The sequence below is a fragment of the Canis aureus genome, chromosome 10, assembly GCF_053574225.1.
Source record: "Canis aureus isolate CA01 chromosome 10, VMU_Caureus_v.1.0, whole genome shotgun sequence".
NCBI lineage: Eukaryota > Metazoa > Chordata > Mammalia > Carnivora > Canidae > Canis > Canis aureus.
Window position 1 is genome coordinate 3,869,557 of NC_135620.1, and position 19,493 is coordinate 3,889,049.

The following is a 19,493-nucleotide window of genomic DNA, read 5'->3' on the forward strand; positions in this document are numbered from 1 at the left end:
TAAGAACAAAATTTAAAAGGTATTACAAGTAGAAAAGAAAAAACCTAAAAAAAAAAAAAAAAGAAAAAACCTGATGGCCATTGTTTACAGATGATGATTGTGTATGAAGAAAATCCAAAAGAATATACAAATAAGCTATTAGAAAAAAAAGTGAATTTATCAAGAATACTGGATAGAAGGTCAATATACAAAAACCAATTGTATTTCTATGTACTAGTAATAATTGAAAAATGAAGTTTAAAAAATTCTGTTTACAGTATAGTGAGCACATTGTGCCTTCTCATGCCTTCTTGTCATTTCATGAACTTCTCTTATGTGAATGCCTTTCCATCTACCTCCACACACCTGTTGAACTCTTACATTTCTTTCCTGTCTCAGGCTTATCACTCTTATAGCATGAGTGCTTTCTTCCCCTTCCTAAATAATTTTTAAACTCTAATTCATGAGCAATTTTTTTCTTAAAAAAATAAAAAGGAACAGGTGCAAAACATATAAAAGTTCAGCTTTTATTTTTTATTACTCAGCTATTAGAAATGACAAATACCCACCATTTGCTTCAACGTGGATGGAACTGGAGGGTATTATGCTGAGTGAAGTAAGTCAGTCGGAGAAGGACAAACATTATATGTTCTCATTCATTTGGGGAATATAAATAATAGTGAAAGGGAATATAAGGGAAGGGAGAAGAAATGTGTGGGAAATATCAGAAAGGGAGACAGAACGTAAAGACTCCTAACTCTGGGAAACGAACTAGGGGTGGTAGAAGGGGAGGAGGGCGGGGGGTGGGAGTGAATGGGTGACGGGCACTGGGGGTTATTCTGTATGTTAGTAAATTGAACACCAATAAAAAATTAAAAAAAAAGAAATAAATAAATAAAATTATTTTTTAAGGGACGCCTGGGTGGCTCAGAGGTTGAGCCTCTGTGTTTGGCTCAGGACATGATCCTGGATTTCCAGGATCAAGTCCCACATTGGGCTCCCCACATGGAACCTGCTTCTCCCTCTGCCTGTGTCTCTGCCTCTGTGTCTCTCATGAATAAATAAATAAAATATTTTAAAAAATAATTTTATTATTTTTATTATTTTTTTAAAAGATTTTATTTATTTATTCATGAGACACCCACAGGGAGAGAGCCTTTGCAGTCTGAATTTTTTTTAACATTTGAAAACCACAATACATGTTTTTATTTCATGAAATGGATTTCTGAGACTTCGCCATAGTGACATGTCCTTTAAATTATTTCTTAGGATTTCTTGTGCAGCCAACTAAAAAAATATTAATAACTTTAACCTTGAAGTGACTGCCAAAAAATTTATATTTTTCTACTTAAATTAACATACTGTTGAGAACACAGCAAGTACAGTTCAATAATAAATTACTTCAAGGCAACAAAGAAAAGTAATTATGAGAACAAAATTAATTGTTTAAAAACATTTTGGGAGACTGTTAGATATAGTTTGGAAATAACTAAAAGAATAGAGGAGTAAGAGAACACATTTTATTTCTTCTTTTTAATGAAAACCACGCACAAAGTTTGACAATTTAGGAAAAGGCAAATTCCAGAGACTGAGGTAGTTTGCAGATTTTTTAATCTATTATTTGGTCTACATATGCATATATTTTAAGATCAATTCTGTTTGCTACTAAAATGTTAGTTCTAATAAAGATGCTACTGGCTTAAATAGTTGGTGTCTTTCTAATGAGAAACCCAGCACTCCTACACCCAGATTTTTCTCATTTTTACATATCACATATAGTGTATAATGCTGCATAAATAGATAGAAAAACCCCTTTTATCTTACAAATGGCCCAAACTGACTTTGCAATCAAATTGCCATTGTGATTTCCTTGTCTTGGGATGTTTTAAAAAGTGACTGGCAGGTATGAAAAATTTCCAGATACTTATACACAAAGCTTTTTATCAAGAATTTAATATTTGACAAAGACAAAATTTAAATAGAAAAGTTTTCTCATGTTCATTACATTTATTAAATCAATCTTGAGTATCTATACTCTGCTGAGCTTTGGTTTAAGGCTTTCACACATGCAAATCTACTTTCAAGGAATCCTCTTCGATGTGGATTTTATAATGATTAGTAAGGGATGATCTCTGGCTGAAAAGTTTCCCACATGCATTACATTCATACGGCTTCTCTCCAGTATGAATTCTCTGATGGGCAATAAGTGACGAGCTCTGTCTAAAAGTTTTTCCACATGTATGACATTCAAAGGGCTTCTCTCCTGTGTGAATCCTTTGATGCTGAATAAGAGCAGCACTTTGGCCAAAAGATATCCCACATTCCAAACATCGATATGGTTTCTCTCCGGTGTGAATTCTCTGATGATTACTGAGGGATGAGTTACACCGAAAGGTTTTCCCACACTCGTTGCATTTATAGGGTCTTTCTCCGGTATGCATCCTCTGATGCTGAATGAGAGCTGAACTCTGTCGGAAGGCTTTCCCACACACTTTACATTTACACGGCTTCTCCCCCGTGTGAATTCTTTCATGAATGATGAGTGTCGAGTGGGAACTTAAGGCTTTACCACATTCATTACAGTTATACAGTTTCTCACCAGTATGAATTATTCGGTGTCTGTTGAGTCGTGAAATGGAAGTAAAACCTTTTCCACATTCATTACATCGATAGGGCTTCTCTCCAGTGTGAATCCTCTCATGCTGGATGAGAGAGGCACTCTGACTAAAGGCCCTCCCACACTCACTACACTTAAAAGGCTTCTCTCCTGTGTGAATCCTCTGATGGTAACGGAGGGATGAGCTAGACTTAAAGGTGTTGCCACATTCGTTACATAAATAAGACTTCTTCCTGAGATGAATTCTCTGATACCCAGGGAGGGACGTGCTAGCTGCCTTCCTACCTGGATTGTATTTATGGGGGTTTTCTCGAGCATGGATTTTTTGATGTATAAAAAGGCCAGACCTTCTGCTGAAGGATTTGCCGCATTCTTTGCATCTATAGGATTTCTCCACAGTGTGGGTTCTTAGGTGTTTACAAAGGGATGCACTATGGCTGAAGGCTTTCCCACATTCCTTACAGATGTAGGGCTTTTCTCCAGTGTGAGTTCTTTGATGCTGAATAAGAGCTGAACTTTGGCTGAAAGCTTTCAAACATTCTCTACATTTAAATAATTTTTCTCCAGTGTGGTTTTTCTGATGTTTACGAAGGGATGAATTGTGAATGAAGGCTTTTTCACATATGTTACATTTGTACCGCTTCTCTGGTGTTTTGAGTTTTGGTTGGTTAAGTAAGTTTGAATTCTGCTTGAAACTGTTTCTTTGTATTTCATATTTTGAGGGTGTCTTTTCTCTAGCAACCCTCTGTTGTTTAACAAAGATTGATTTCAGGCTGAAATTTTGGCTAAAGTCAGGGTTTTTATGGCTTCTTTCTACAGTGAGGATTTTTGTATGGGTGATTGAAATTATTTGTAAACTTTCATTTTTGTCTTTTTGTTTTTTAAATCCATCTTCATATATGCAGGGTTTTTCTGATATGAAATTCCAGAGTTCATCCCTTTTGAGTCTTTTTCTTTTTAGACCCGGAAATGATGAATCTTGGGTTTGAGTTGACTTTGTAGTTTTAGGACTTCTCTTACATCCTGGAAAAAAAAAAAAAAAAAAAAAAAACCCGCTAATGATTCACATGATGGGCTGAAACTTAACATGTAGAAAGAATAAATATTAATGATATTTAAATAAGGGCTTGCTTTCTGGCTAGAAGAGACTAGCAAGAGGGAAAAATAGGAAAGTAACACATAAAACAATAACGGATAAGGGCAGAAGGGTTAGAGTGACTGAAAGAATAAAGGAAGCTCATTTACAGAAGGCAAGAGTGTATGAGTAACAGGAGAATCAATGAGGAGACAGGATTAGAAGAGAATGAGTTAAGTGCAGTCTGGTATCCAAAGCCTATGACAGACTTACACATTATTTCCATGACATTATTCTCATTTATGTAATTATTTCTAATGTTGAATGTCATTCCTCCTTTTCCTACATGCCAGGTTTCTCTGTGGCCTTCATACTCAGTGCCAGTGTTAACTCCTCTGTGTACCCCTTCCAGCTTCAACAATCCATTACCCTAATATACCACCTACTGCAGTATATTATAATGTATGTACCTAGGGGGGAAAATTAGAAATATATTTAGAGACAATGAGAAAGCCTTCAAAAAAATTCAGCACTATTGATAGTAAAAACTTCCAAGAAAATAGGAATTGAGGGATACTCCCTCAATATGCTAAAATACATATGCTTTATCATTTATCAAAATAAAATATGCTAAAATATTTTAGTTCTAAAACCAGTAAACTATTTAATGAAGAAAGACTAGAGGCATTTCCAGTATGATCAAGAACAAGGGCAGCCTGGCTGGCTCAGGTGGTAGAGCATGTGACTCTAGATGTTGGGGTTGAGTTTGAGCCCCATGTTAGGTGTAGAGATTACTTAAAAATATCTCTTTTAGAAAATGAATAAGATAAGATGCCCATTATTTTCCCTTCTGTTCATCATTATACAAGATGCCTTAATCTGTTCAGTGACAAGGATGAGTAAAGTGGAAATGAAGAAATAAAACTACCTCTATTTGCTGGTGATATAATACCCTATCTGTATAACTCTAGAAAATCAATGATAAAACTCTATCAGTGATGTAGCAGGATATAAAAGTAACATGCTGAAGTCAATAACTTTCATTGACACTAACAAAAAATTAGATGGATTTATAAGAAATATAGAAAACTTATCTGAGGAAAATTTCAAAACAGTCTTGACTGACATTAAAGTACACTTGAACAAATAGAACAGCCTCTCCAATTCTTGCACAGAACAACTCAATGTTGTAAAAATATAAAGATATTTTAAAGAAAATATGTAAAGATATTTTAAATCCTATATAGAAATCAGGATTTTTTTTACCTTTAGCTGGATTTTGAACATGGGTAATTCTTTGTCATGGGGCTGCCCTGTGCACTAGCACCTAGCCTTTCCCCTACTTCCATCCTTCTTCAAGCTGTGACAATCCAAAATGTTTCAAAACATTAACAAATGACAAAATCACCCCCCTACACACAGAGAACCACTGGTATAAATGAAATAAACAGGATAAGTGATAACTGTCAAAATTGGGTGATGGATACACAAGAATTCATTATAGTATTCTCTCTACCTACACATATATGTTTAAACTTTAAATAGGGAAATAAATTAAATCTTCTTCCACTTCCTGTTGCTCCTTGTATTAAGCGTGCATAGATTAATCTTTTTCCTCTTCAAGGTCATATCTAATAATAGACCAGCAATTTTAAAAGGTTTTGGCACATGAATTTAAAAATATCAATATACAAAGGAAAAGATCTTAAAAAATACTTTAACTTAAAAAAATACTTTCTAAGTAGAAAATTAGAATACTTACAGAATGACAAAGCTTATATTTAAATAGGAAATATCAAAGCCTTCTGGGTAACTGAAGACAGTGCTAGGTGGAAAATAAACTATCAAAATTATTTCCCCAAATGATAAATAATTCCATAAGTATGAGACTTCTATCCAAATTGTTAACTTGAGCATTACTTGAGAAAGAAGAAAGAAAATGCCAAAACTTATAAAATAAATATGAGTTAAGGAAAAAGTGGACATTAAGGAAGATGGCAGAGTAGGAAATTCCAAGGTTCTGTCTCCCCATCTAGACAACAAAGGAACTGACAGAATCTGGCTATTCAATGATTTTCAAACTGTAGAATCTAACTGATGCTGGCAGCTTCTAGGGGAAAGTCTGCTTGAGAAATTGTAGTTCATCGCAGTCAGTAGCAGCTACCCATGCCCCAGCTCCAGCGCCATGGCAGGCAGCTGTACTAACACTTGTTGGATGGACAGGAACCAAGGTGACAACAGGAAACTTGTTCTTCCATTATTTGTAGATATGGGTCCTGACAGGATTATTGCTTGTGGTCACGGAGGTAAAGACACAAAGGAAACCTTCCATTGTTGCCCTACTGGCTGAAGCAGCTGCGAGGGGATTTAAGGGACAGAACCTGTCTTCCCCCTACCCTCTCACACTCACATTTTACGTTTTTCCCACATTGGGGAACCACATATTTAAGTATAAGGATAAGGACAGTCAAAAGTAACTGCATATGTGGGAAATTTAGAAAGTTGCCATAAATGCCAAGAGAAAGATAAAGACTCAGAAAAGACGTGAAAAAAACCTTTACTGTATTGTGTCGGGCTGGTTCATGGCACAAAGACACCTGACAACAACAAAAAAATCAACTACCATTTTCCCCTGTTATAAAGTGATTTTATTGAATTGATGAACATACCATAGGTCAAATAATATTTTCCAAAGATAATAATTAGGGACTTCAAAGCTCAACATAAAATTAGTAGCTTCAGTAGTATTGGCCATATTCCCCAGCAACTGCATGATAAAATTGTTATGTTAGAAATACAGAACTCTAGGACTAGCTGGAAACTTGGCAGTCACTTAGCGTAATATCTTCATTTCATGAGAAAACTAGACTCAGATGTTAAGCGATTTGCCCAAACTCAAATATGTAATAGTAATAAAGCTGGAAATAAAACCAATTTTTCCCTAAAACTAAAATTTGATCAATATTTCAATTGATTCTCTAGGAGCTAAAAACCTAGGCTGTTTGCTAATGTGACAGAAAGTATTCATGGGATGCCTGGGTGGCTCCACGGTTGAGCTCAGGTCATGATGGCATTCAGGGATTGAGTCTCACATTAGGCTCCCCACAGGGAGTCTGCTTCTCCCTCTGCCTATGTGTATGCTTCTATCTCTGTCTCTCATGAATAAATAAATAAAATCATTAAAAAAAAGTGTTCAGACACTACAATAAGTCATAGGTCCAGAGATTCAGGCCTGGAAGAGGCTTTATCAAATAACCTGTTAAAAGGAGGGAATATATGTGAAGGAAGTCACTCTGGGGAAGGGGGAGAATCTAATTCCCAGAGTTATGACATTATAAAAATCAAATGTCTAATTTGCAACCAAAAAAATCACAAGGCAGTCAAAAAAAAAAAAAAAAAAAAAGATACATTTCACTTAAAGCAACAAGCAGACAAAAACCATCTATGAGGAAGAGATGACGGTGGGCATACTCCACCAAAACTTTTAAACAATACTTTTCAAGATGCTCAGAAAGCCAAAGAAATATATGGGTAAAGGTCAGGAAAATGATTTAAAAAATGAAAAAATCAATAAAGAGGAAACACAAAAAGAAACCAAAATGAAATTCTAGAGTTGAAAAGGGCAATAACTAAAAAATTTCACTAAGGAGATTAAAAAATCAGATTTCAGCAGGCAGAAGAGTCAATGAACTCAAAGACAGGCCCTTAAAATTCCTGAGGAAGAACAACAACAAAAAAATATTGAAGAAAGTGAACACAGCCTAAGAGACCTGTGGGACACCATAAGGTGGACCAAAATAGCATATGGAAATCCTGAAAGGGAAAAGGAAAAGGGCAAAGGGCAGTGATACCATTTGAAGACAATGGCTGAAAACTCCCCAAATTTGATATGAAATATGAATCTACAAATTTATAAAGCATAATGAACTCCAAAAAGGAAAACTGAAAAAAAAAAAAAAAAAAAACAAAAAGGAAAACTGAGAGAGACTGAGACACACCATCACCAAACTGTCACAACCCAAAGCCAAAAAAAGAGAATATTGAAAGTGCAAGAAAGAAATAAGACTCATCACATACAAGGGATCTTCAATAAGATCATCAGATTTCTCATCATGAACTTTGGAGGCTAGAAAGTATTGAGTTGGTATCGTTGGAATTCTCTATCTGGTAAACCATTCTTCAAAAATGACAAAGAAATTAAGACAATCCCACGCTGAGGGGGTTTATTACTACTAGACCTGCCTTGCAAGAATTGTTAAAGGGAGTCCTTCAAATTAAAATGAAAGGATGCAAAGCAAAGTGATACAACATAAAGACCTCCAGTCAGGATGTAAATGTATGGTCAATATAAAAACCAGTATTACTGTGATTTTGGCTTGTAATTCCACTTTTTATTTTCCACATGATTTAAAAGACAAACGCATTTTAAAATCATTAGACTGTATGTATTTTAAGGCACACAGCCTATAATGATGCATTTTGTGACAACAGTAACTAAAAGGGGATAAAGATGGAGGAGAGATTGTGTACATTATTGTACTTAAGGTAGTATAAATTCGAATCAGAGTGGAATAAGTTTAGGATGTTAAATATAATCCCAATGGTAACCATAAAGAAAATACTTATATAATATATATAAAAGAAAATGGGAGAGGAATTAAAATGTTTCACTACAAAAAATCAACTAAACACAAAAGGAGACAGTAAAGCAGGAAATCAGGGACAAAAAGACATAAGGCATAGAGAAAAGAAATAGCAAAATGGCAGAAATAAGTCCCTCATTATCAGTAATTACCTCAGATATAAATACATTAACTTAATCCTCCAGTCAAAATACAGATATTGGCAGAATGGAGGGAAAAAAACATTTCTAACTATAACCCATAGCAAACTCACTTCTTTTCTTCTTTTTCTTGAAGTATAATTAACATACAATGTATATTAGTTTTAGGTATACAATATAAGGAGTCAACAATTCTATACATTACTCATTGCTCATAAAATAGGTATACTCTTGATCCTCTCTATTTCACCCCTCTCCCCACCCACAGTAACCACCAGTTTGTTCTCTGTATTTCAGAGTCTGTTTTTTGTTTGAATAAGATTCACTTTAGATCCAAAGACACAAATAGGTTGAAAGTGAGACGATGGAAAGATACTTCATGAAAACAGAAGTACCAAAAGATAGTTGGAGTGGCTATATTAGTATCAGACAAAATAAACTTTAGAAAACAAGTTATAAGAGACAAAGGATGATGTATATTCATAAAAAGTTTCCATTCAGTAAGAAGGCATTACAGTTATAAACATTTACATACTTAATAACACATCCTCAAAGCTCATGAAGCAAAAATGAACAAAATTGAAGGCAGAAATAATCTTATAATATTTGGAGACTATAATACTCTATTCAATAGGGAATAGAACCACCAGATATAAAGAATAAATAAGGGACTTGAAGAACACAATAAACCAACTGGATTGAATGGATACATACAGAACCTGCTATCCATCAAAAACAAAGACACGTGAAAAAACAGACTAGAGAACTAGAGAACAAACTAATGGTTACCAGTGGGAAGTGGGTGGGGGATGCGAGAAACAGTTGATGGGAATTAAAATACACTTACCATGATGAGCACCAAGTACTGTTTGGAAGTGTTAAATCACTATATTGTACACCTGAAACTAATATTACCCTGTATGTGAACTATACTGAGGTAAGGAAGGGAGAGAGGGAGGAAGGAAGGGAGGAAAGAAAAAAAGAAACAAAGAGAGAAAGAAAGAAGGATATCTCTCTGTAGGAAGGATAGTTTGATATGAAATGTATATACACCTGGTAAAGCCTCTGTGAACATTGTAACCCAAGGATGTTTTTGTGTTTGTTTAAGTAGGCTCCACACTGGGCTCCACTGGAATTCACAGCCCTGCGGTGGAGACCTGGGCTGAGATCAATAGTCAGATAATTAACCCCTTAACCAAATGAGCCACCCAGGTACCCACCAAGGATGTTTTATTTCAGATCCTAGGAGCCATCTCTTTGAAATGTAAAAATCAAGAAGGAAGCCAGGTTTTGTGAAGGGGAGTGAAACAACCTGATTAGCCTTTTAATAAAGCATTCTGGCAGCTACAGAAAAGAGGCTAGTGGCAGGAGGGAGGTGCAGGACCAGGCAGGAGTCTGGGTGGGGGTGGGGGGAAGGCAGAGGACAAGGACAAGACTGACCCAAACGTACTAGAGATGCCTACCAAGCACCTCCTAAAAGGTTCACTCTTAAAACCACCACCTGCTGGGTCACTTGGCTGCAAAGGACAACACCTCTGTGCTAATTAGAAAAAGACAGACCGCCTTCTGTGCAGGGGTGGGGGCAGCCCCCAGGTGACCCATCAGCTGACCACACAGCACAGGGACAGTCCCCCTACCAGGCTTCTTGCACTTAGATGACAAAGGAGGAGAAAATGATGTGAAAGAAAAACACATTTTCACTTGAGGCTATTTCAAGATTTCAAGAATATTTCCACATATGAGTGTAGAGCAAACTCGCCGTGTACAAGCTGGTTTAATCACCGTGTTACAAGTCTTTGAGAAAAGCGCCACCTCACTTGTACTCTTAAGAGACTCTGAGGAGACACACACCCTTCCTGCCATCTCCTTCCGGCTCTCAATTCAAAACATATACATGCAGGGGTGACCTTTTGTTTTTCTTTCCTCTGTTTTTCCTATTTGTGAATAGTTTTGAATTATTTTTTTTTTTTTTTACAAAGGACATTTGGAGGCTGCTAGAGGTTCCAGCCCTGCCCAGGGAGCGCAGTCTTTTCTGTCCCTGGCTGTGCAAACGGTGGGTTCGGGTTCTGGTCCAGGGAAGAAGCCTAAGTACTTCCAAAACAGGCTGGCCCCTCCCTCTGTGCTCACAGGGAATGAGCTGCCCTCAGGAGAAGAAGCTGTTCTGAGGCCCCTAGTCCAGGCAGAGGGACTCTCCGCAGGGGTGCAGCACTCCCAGTGCGACCCATGTGACCCCCATCTCTGAGGAAATGTACATCTCTGAGGTACATCGCTTCCAGAAAAACCCACTGCTGGTCAGAGTGATGACCTTCCTTCCCTCAGACGCCCACCCATGGCCGCCCTCAAACATCTCCCTAAACCTGAGAGGAGGCTCACTGGGCACTCTAACCCCATCACCCAGTGGCCCCAGCACCTCTGGGACTGTACTCCAGGTACACTTTACGTTCCCCTAAACCCAAAGAGCACTTGCTTCGCTCAGAGAGAAAGTCATCCATTGATCAAAGGCTCCCTGGGCCAGAGGACAGGGAAGGACCCCTTCCTCTCTTCCTCCCATCGTTGGTCCAGCCTCCACTCAGGTGCCCCAAGGGACTGAAGCCCCTGCTGACCCTCTGCTGGTGCCCTGGTGTGGCCTCTTGTGCAACCTCGACCACCTTCCACATGCTTCATGTCTTTCTCCCAAACTAGAGTTACAAAGACAGATGGACAGGCAAGGGTGGTTCCCACAGCAAAAACCTCAATGTTGGGTGGGAAGGAAGCTCTCCTGTCCTGGGTGCTTGGGGACCACCTACCCCCCAGCTTCTCAGTGGGGCCCATGGGATGACCAGCCATTAATGCCGCGTCTGGACCTGACAGCAGCTGGGACAAGCCCCTACTCCCATGCCAGCAGCTCCCCACAGGCAGATCTCAGCAGGGTGTGAACCAGGAGCCTTAGCCAGGCTATTCCCACTCTTCGGGCTCCCTGCCTGCCTCTCAGACCCAGACAGCATCCTGCGTCCGGGATCCCTGGCTCAGTGGGATAGGGTCCCTGCCCCTCTCCCCTGGCTCCCAGCAGCACAGGCTGGTTTCCTTTCCCTGGGCTCACACAGTCTATTCCTGGGCCTGGACGACAGCCCGCATCCCCAGGTCTCCATGCCGGCCCTCCTGCTGCAGTGCTATGCCACGCAGTGTCTCCCCTGTGGGATGATGCTGCACCCCGCATGTACTCCGTGCACGACCACTCGTCTCCCCACTCCACCATGACCCCCGGCTGGCAGGACCTGTGTCCCTCTGTCCAAGATCATACCACCAGGGCCCAGCATGAAGTTCATGCACCGTTCACTATGGAGCAGGAAAGCAGTGGGTGCAGGTGTGAACCCGGATCCTCTCACCCTCCTCAGCTCTCTGTCCCCAACTCCCAGGACCACTGTCCCTCCTGTGTCTCCTCTGATGACTTCTCTGGCACAGCCAGGTTCTTCTTCCCTAACCCACCTCCTACATGGGGAGGTTTCCTGGGATCCCGTCCTCTGCTCTGTGCCCTCTCCTGGTCAGCTTGAGGTCAGACACCACCTGTGCACCTGACAGCTCCCTGACCTCCGTTCGAGTCCCCGTGGACCTCGTACAGCTGCCCACCTGCACCTCTACCTGAGCATGCCACTCCCATCTCAAGTGAGAGTCACCCCCCAGTGCCCTCGGCCTACACCCGTAAACAGGGGCCCATCCTCTTCCAGACCCCACTGCACACCCTAGAAACATCCCGCCTACCTTACTGCAAGTGTCTCTGGGAAGGTTCCACATCAGGGATCCCTCACTTTACATGCATCCCCCACAGTGCTTCCAAAGTGACCGTTCTATTAAATTCAAATTACATCAGGCCTTCATGAACATATTCTCTATGAAATGTTAAGGTTACACATAACCAAAGACCGTTCTTTGATCCTGCCCCTTCTTGATCCCATTCCAAGCAGAAGTACTGGAAGCAGCCGAGGTGTGTCCCCTGCCCTTTCTGTCTGCACCTCCACACAGTCACACACAAGCAGCCACATACTCTCCCTCCGCATCAGCGCTGCCGTCTCAGCCCAGGCTTGCCCACCTGCCCCACAGCACAGTCCACACCAGCATGCTCTCTTTCTGACTGTGGCACTCGATGCAGGGGCAGGGACTGGCACAGCTTCTCCAGCCCAGCCGTGCCCTTATCAAAGGACATTTACATTGTTTCAGATTGAAGCCAATTTTTCTAAAATAACAAAAACATCAGTCTGCTGCTTAAAAGCCTTCATCTCCATGGGATGGTCCCATCTACAACATTCCTGTCAAAGCACGCTGGGACGCGGGTCCTGCTGCCTCTCCATACCCTTTCCTTTCTCAGCTCCTCTCGCACACCCTGAACCTCAGTCAGGATCATTCTCTGCCAGTCCTTAAACACAGTTTGCTGCCTGAGTACCCGATGTGCAGCCCTCTTCTGAAAACAGGAACAAATGAGAGCAGATCATCTGGGAAGCAGTGATCACCTCAGAATCAGAGGAGGCTCGCACCTGGGGCCTGAGCGTCCCCTCTCCACCACCTCTTGAAGACAGGCCTGGAGAAACTTTCCCCACTGACCTCTCCAAGCTGCGCCGTCCACTTTCTACCCAGACTGCTGCCCACACCGGTTTCTTGGGCACCTCAGGCCCACCCACTCACCTAGGGAGGGGCCTCCAGGACTTTCTTTCTCCACCTTCCAGGGATCTTCACCTCGCTGCAACAGGGAGATCACTTTTGGTTTGGAAAACAGGAGTCCTGCTCATAGGCCCCCCCCCAAAAAGAAAGAAAGAAAAAAGACATCATTTTGTTATGACTCAAAGAGGCACCACAGATCTGAATGGAAAATTCAAGGGATGGTGATCAAGCTGTGCCCCATGACATGAGGGGGGTGTGTAAGGGAAACGCAAGGGAACTGTAGGACCTGTGGTTGTGCAATAATTAGCTGTATGTTAGAGAAATACAATAAACATGCAGCTTTGATTCCTGGAGTACTGATGGCCTTCTATAGAAGAGGGCACATGTTATTAGATGTTCAGACTAAAGTTTATAGACGGGTACCTATGTACCAAGATACTGTGTACCAGGTCCCCTATTTAAAATGAGAAAGCACTATCTGACTGTCTCTCAAAGATGGACTCTACAATGTTTGTCAGGCTGGAAAAGAGAATTGGGAAGGGCTGGTGGCAGGTTAATGAGGATGGTTGAGGGATGCCCTCTGCTGTGAGCTGAGCAAACAAAATCACGAAAAATCAGAGCAGGAAAGCACTGCCTGAACTATGAGGGAGTCTCCAACATGCAGGTAGGTCACCTGTCCCATGGATGGGACAGATCCCTGTAAGGGGGAAAGAGGTTTTAAATATTTATTTTTTAATTTATAACGTGTAGAATCCTAAGGCAAAATTCAGCTACAAGTTCCTGATGACCTATGGCTTTTACCCAGGGAAGCAGGTGCTGTCTTATGCTAACTTCTGACTTTGTCATCTACAGGGAAAATTGCCTTACCCAATGAGACCAGGTTACTGTAGTTCTCCAGCATCACTTCCTGGTACACGTGTCTCTGAGAAGGACCCAGCTTCCTCCACTCATCCCGCGTAAAGAGCACAGCCACGTCCTCGAAGGTCACTGACATCTATAATGACAAGCCATCCCAGCTCACCAGGCCCTCCCATCACACAGACTGAAGAAGGCAGCAGTGGGGGTAGGGGGATGGGGTGGATGGGCTGCCATGAAATGCTGCTGCTGCTGCTTCTTTGTTTTTAAAGATTTATTTGAAAGAGAGAGAGAGAAAGCTGGAGCGGTGGTGAGAGGCAGAGGGAGAGGGAGAAGCAGACTCCCCACTGAGCAGGGACCCCCCCCCCCTCCTGGTGGCTCAATCCCAGGACTCTGAGATCATGACCTGAGCTGAAGGCAGACACTTAACTGACTGAGCCACCCAGGCAACCCCATGAAATGCTTCTGATGTCATTCTGGTTTTGAAGGTTTGAGGTATTTTTTTAAATGAACCATCAGCCAGCGACAAATACCTACACTGAGCAGCATGAAGTATTAACCAGGCCCTTATAGTTAACCACTCTAAGGAGACATGAGGAGGAATTAAGACCACTGGTGGGAGTGTAGATTAGAATAATCTTTCTGATGACAATTTGACAATACCTATTTAAAGCTTTAAAATGTGCATATCTGTTAACTTATCAATTACTGTATTTGTATCATAATTAACAGTGCCCCCAAAATGCACATCCAAGGGTATTTATAATCCTGTTAGTGATCGCAAAAAAACATAACCCAAATAATCACTGATGCAGGCTAGGTCAACTAACTTAAGGCATACTGAAGACAGAGGACAGTAATAATGGAAAATTAAAACAGCTATCATTTATTGAATGGTTTCTGCAGACCAAGTACTGTTCCTAGAGATTTATATTAACTGTTACTGTAAATATTTATCTTCACAACGATCCTATAAAATAGGTACTATTATGCCCCCATTTTATACAAGAAAAAACAAAGAGAAATTTGTCCACATCAAACAGCTGGCATAGAGGAAAACTCATTCCTCCTGTGTGTCTACCGTCAATACTACCATACTACTTTACTTCTGACACCAGACGTGGATTTCCCACACCCAAGCAACTATGTGACAACAGCTAGGTGTCCGAAATTTGACTTAATTCTCATGCCATCTACCTAGAGAGAGGGTCAGATCCCACAGGCCCAGGGCTCAGTCCCACCACAAGACTGCCCCAACTTCAGATGCCAATCCCAAGTCCAGGTTGTTACCTATGCTGCTGATCAACCGGCTATGAACTGGAGGTTTCTACAACTCCCTCCTTGGGTTGAATTAATTTGCTCACGTGGCAAATGCAGGAAAGTGCCACAGGGTAGAGAAGCATTTCCTTACTAGATTACTGGTTTATTATAGAAGGATGTAACTCAGGAATAGCCAGATGGAAGAGATGCATTTGGCAAGGTATGTGGGAAGGCAGGTGGGGCTTCTATGTCATCTCTGGATGTACCACTTTCCCCACTACAAGTATTTACCAACCCAAAAGCCCTTTGAACCCTGTCCTCTTGGGGTTTTCTGGAGGCTTCATTGCATAGACACAATGGATTAAATCACTGACCACTGTGTAAGCAAGACAAGCCCCTGGGTTGGGGTGGAGGGCCTGAAAGTTCCAACACTCGAATCAAGTTGGTTCCCCTTCCAACCAGCTCAGATCCTTAGGGGCATTCCAAAAGTCACCTCATTCCTATCAACTCTGGCTTGGTCAAAATGGTTCATTATGAATAAGAAAACACACCCATTTCACCTTTATCGCTCTGAAGTTTTTCAAGAACAAAAGCCAAATACTACTAATCACTTAGTTTTCCAAACCCTTATAATTTCCTATGTGCCAGGAACAGGGTCGAAGACCCGAAGACCAAATATACATTATTTCATGTTATATATCACAATATCACAGCTGGTTAGGGGTGGAAGTAGAATTTCAATCCAGAGGAGATCCAAGGCTCCATTCTTAATCACTCTGCAAAACTGCCTCTTGATGTCTAGCTCATAATGTTAAGAAATAAACGAGACCATCTATATAATGGAGATAGGTAATGGTGATAGGTGCACAACAATGTGAATGTACTCAATGCCATTGAGTTATACACCCAAAAGGTTAAAGTAGTAAATGCTACGTCACGTATATTTTCTCAAGCTAAAAAAGTTAAAATGGTAAAATAAATGTGTACATGTGTACATACAGATACATAAATAAAAAACAAGGGGACATAAATAAAAAACAATGGTGAGCAGAAAATGAGTCTAATGGACATATCCCAAAGAGGTGACAGTGACTGTCTCTACATATTGATTTCACGTTCTTCTTTACCTATAAATTTTTTATGCTCTGAAATTTTAATTTATAATTTAAATTATAAATGTATAATTTATTGGCATATGGGGGGAGTATAAGAAATAATCTTAGCCCTCAAAAGAATTTACAATTCAACTGGCAGACAAGATAAACGCATTAAATAATTTGATCAAGGAAATAAAAGTTGTAGCTGGACAGCACCATACACCATCTCCCAGTTCAATCCTCATTTTAGAGTTGAGGACCAGAAGGTCCAGGGCAGTCAAGACCCCAGGCCACACACTTTATCAGCAGAAGAGGCAGCACAACAATATTTTCTTTTTACCTGGCCCTCAGCATATTCACTCTCTGGTCTTCAAAGCCCCGTCCCTGAGTTTTACACACCAGCCCATGCAGTACTGACATCCAGGAGCAGGTGAGGTTAGAGAGAATGCCACATGGATCCACTCCCTTGCAGGGATGGAGAAGATTCTGGGCAAGAAGAGAGCAACATGGCTCTGCTAGAATGGAAGAGGAAAGCTTCAGAAAAAAGCAGCCTAGATGTGCACTGGCAGGCCCTGGCCTGAAGATCCACCACCACCACATCCCATGAGCCCCAAACCCAACATCACAGTAAAGACCTCTGGGACACCGGGCTGGTCTGCCCCGGTTTCTGAAAGGGGCACCAGGGGAATGGCTAAGCAGTAACGAGCGTGGACCCAGAGGCCAGGGTTTGAATTCAGGTTACCGGACGTCTCTGAGCCTCGGTTTGCTCATGTGCGAAATGGGGATGATAACTGCTGTCTGGCGCGAGAGTGAGAACAAAGGCAAAGCCCTCAGGCCGACCCCCAATGATAGGAACTGTTACTGTCAGATGAAGAAGAGCAATGAAAGGACACATCCTAGGACACGGTACAGCAGTTCCCACCTGTCAGCACTAATGGTATTATTACTAGTCACATCATTCTGCTCCCACAACCACATGTGGAGCATCTGCCTGCCAGTGCCCAGCCCTGATTAAACACTTCCCACGCACTCACTCACCTGATCCTCTCACCCAGCCTACAGGGAGGGCATGCTTGTTATTCCCAACGTCCAGGTGAGGAATGGGCATAGAGAGATGGAGCTATTTGTCCAAGGCCCACAAACAACCACTGAGGAAATGGGTTCAAGCCCAACAGTCTGGCTCAAAGCCCTGCTTCTTACCCACTGGAGACCCTGCCTCTCCACTACTAATATCCCACAAACCCCACCCTGCTGCTTCCTGGAGAGTCTTCTCTCTGCCCCCGCAGTCAGGAGATCTCTCCAACTGTGTTCCCTCCAACACAGCTATTCCCTGTTGATGCAGGGGCTCACTGGGACGGGGCCCCTCCCGTTTCCAACAACATAAGGATGAACATGACAGGTCAAGAACAGTTTCCAAGAGAGTGTAGAGGCAACGTAAAAAGGGAAGATAAAAACCAAACAACGATGGATTGTTGAAGCCTAGGGAAGGTAACCTAAAGAACAGCCAAGGGTAGGAGGGAGACCAGGGTGAGCCAAGGAAGCAGGGCCAGAAAGCTGCTGCCAGGTGTGCATTTTTGTGCCTCTGTTAGGAAATGAAAGGAGAAATACTAGACATGGATTGGTGGGGAAAGAGGTAAGCATTCCCTACAGAATCCACCATCCACCAGGTGGACCAGCTCTGCCAAGGGAAAGGGCCTTGCGCAACAATCCTGCAGAAAGCTGTACTGAGTAGAGAACTTCAGTTTGGGGTGGTTAAGCAAGCAACTAAGTCAATCTGTCTATCTATCTATCTATCTATCTATCTATCTATCTATCTATCTATCTATCATCTCTAAGACCTGAGATGGCAATGAACTCACTCGAGACCTTGCTTCTCTCTGTCCAATAGCCATATCTTCTTTCTGGGCTCTTCCCCAAGGGTGGGTGGAGTCTCCAGGAGGCAGATCTGAAAGAGGAAAAAGGGAGCCAGGAGGGAGAAGCCCCTTCTGCTTTCCACTCCGGGAATCACCGGCTCTGAAATCCTGACACCACCCGAGAATGAGGCCTCGTGCCCTCAGAGCGGGAAGCCAGACGGAGCTGGGGGCAGACAAGCCCAGAGGCAAGGGGCGGCCCTCCATGGTCCCGGCCCCAACTCTTGCCCCCGTGGCTCGGAGAAACAGAACCTGGGACTCCAGCTGCGGCAGCGGCAGCGGCAGCTCCCTGAACCTCCCCCACCCGCCGCACTTGTCAGCGCGCCCACTTCACAGATCAGGAAACTGAGGGCAGAGTGGGAGCCGCTGGCCCCGGCGCACGGGATCCGCACCTGCGCCCCCAGAGCACCTGCTCTAACCTCACCGCCTGCAGCGGACAACTCTTCTCCAGCTCAAGCGGTCCCCACCCACCTGCTCCTCCTCCTGTCCAGGAACCTCCTTCCAGGTTTTCAGAAAGAAGTGCTTCGGGAAGGGATGACAGCAGTTTCCCCGCGCCGGCCAGAGGGCCGCCGTCCGCAGGGGCGGGCACTGAGCCCGAAAACGTGCGTTCCAGTTCAGCTCTGCCGCGGGGGCAGGCCGGGGAGGGCGGGGAGGGCGGGGGAGGCGGCGACTCACTTCTGGGAGAAAGCACGTCTCGGTGCCTGCAGCCCGGCAGGACGGCCCGAGGAGGGGCGCCGAGGAGGGGCGGAAACGCGGTCCCTCCCGTTCACTGACAGCCGGTAGCAAATCCCAGCGCCGGCCGGGCCGGCAGGGAGCGCCCCGGGCTCGGGCCCGCAGGGGGCAGGAGGGTGGCCGGCCTGGGCCCGTGGGGACAAGCGCGCGACCTGCCGCGGTCAGGGGCGCGTCCGCGGGCGGCCGGAGCGGGGCAGGCGGGCACGTCGGCGGAGCCCGGCCCTCGGTCCGCCCGCGCCCACAAAGGCCCCGCGCGCGGTTCTCGGGCCTGTGCCCCGCGCCCCGGCGCCGCATCCTCCCGAGGCCCCGGGCCGCCCTCCGTCCGGCATTCCGCCCACACGCCGCCGCTCACCTCGCCCAGGTCTCGGGGTTCCGGGGGCTGCGCCTCCTCGGCCGTGCTCCGCAGCCGGAGGCGCCGACACTGCGCCGGCGGACAGCAGCCTGGCGCCGGGACTGCCCCCGCCCGGGCGATGCCTGAGCGGATCTCAAGCTCGGAGCCGCTCGCCGTCCGCAGAAGCCGGGTGTCCAGAGAGGCGGGCAGCGGGCGTGTAGG

General features: G+C 43.6%; 1 protein-coding gene and 1 long non-coding RNA gene across 7 annotated transcripts in view; one reads left to right on the forward strand and one right to left on the reverse strand.

The window, feature by feature from the left end:
- Window positions 1-16,385, forward strand: part of LOC144321880 (uncharacterized) — a 67,344-nt gene extending 50,959 nt beyond the window's left edge. For 3 of the 4 annotated variants that reach the window (XR_013387382.1, XR_013387385.1, XR_013387383.1), the window contains one exon: window positions 13,939-16,384. This is a non-coding gene — a long non-coding RNA (uncharacterized LOC144321880). Of the gene's footprint in view, window positions 1-13,938 lie in introns of all 4 variants that reach the window. The other variant, XR_013387384.1, reaches the window with a different exon arrangement.
- ZNF354B (zinc finger protein 354B) lies at window positions 1,486-19,432 on the reverse strand. Of its 3 annotated transcripts, none has more exons than XM_077911170.1 (5): window positions 19,293-19,432; window positions 18,158-18,243; window positions 13,954-14,080; window positions 13,111-13,206; window positions 1,486-3,619 (listed from the first exon to the last, which is right to left on the reverse strand). In XM_077911170.1, exons 2-5 carry the CDS (start codon window positions 18,188-18,190, stop codon window positions 2,040-2,042), a joined length of 1,836 nt encoding a protein of 611 aa, XP_077767296.1. In that variant the 5' UTR covers window positions 18,191-18,243; window positions 19,293-19,432; the 3' UTR covers window positions 1,486-2,039. The 3 variants fall into 3 exon arrangements, with proteins under 3 accessions (XP_077767296.1, XP_077767297.1, XP_077767295.1); XM_077911171.1 differs by lacking the exon at window positions 19,293-19,432 and adding an exon at window positions 18,680-19,092; XM_077911169.1 differs by lacking the exon at window positions 19,293-19,432 and having other exon boundaries at window positions 18,158-19,092.
- Between the last annotated feature and the right edge of the window lie 61 nt (window positions 19,433-19,493).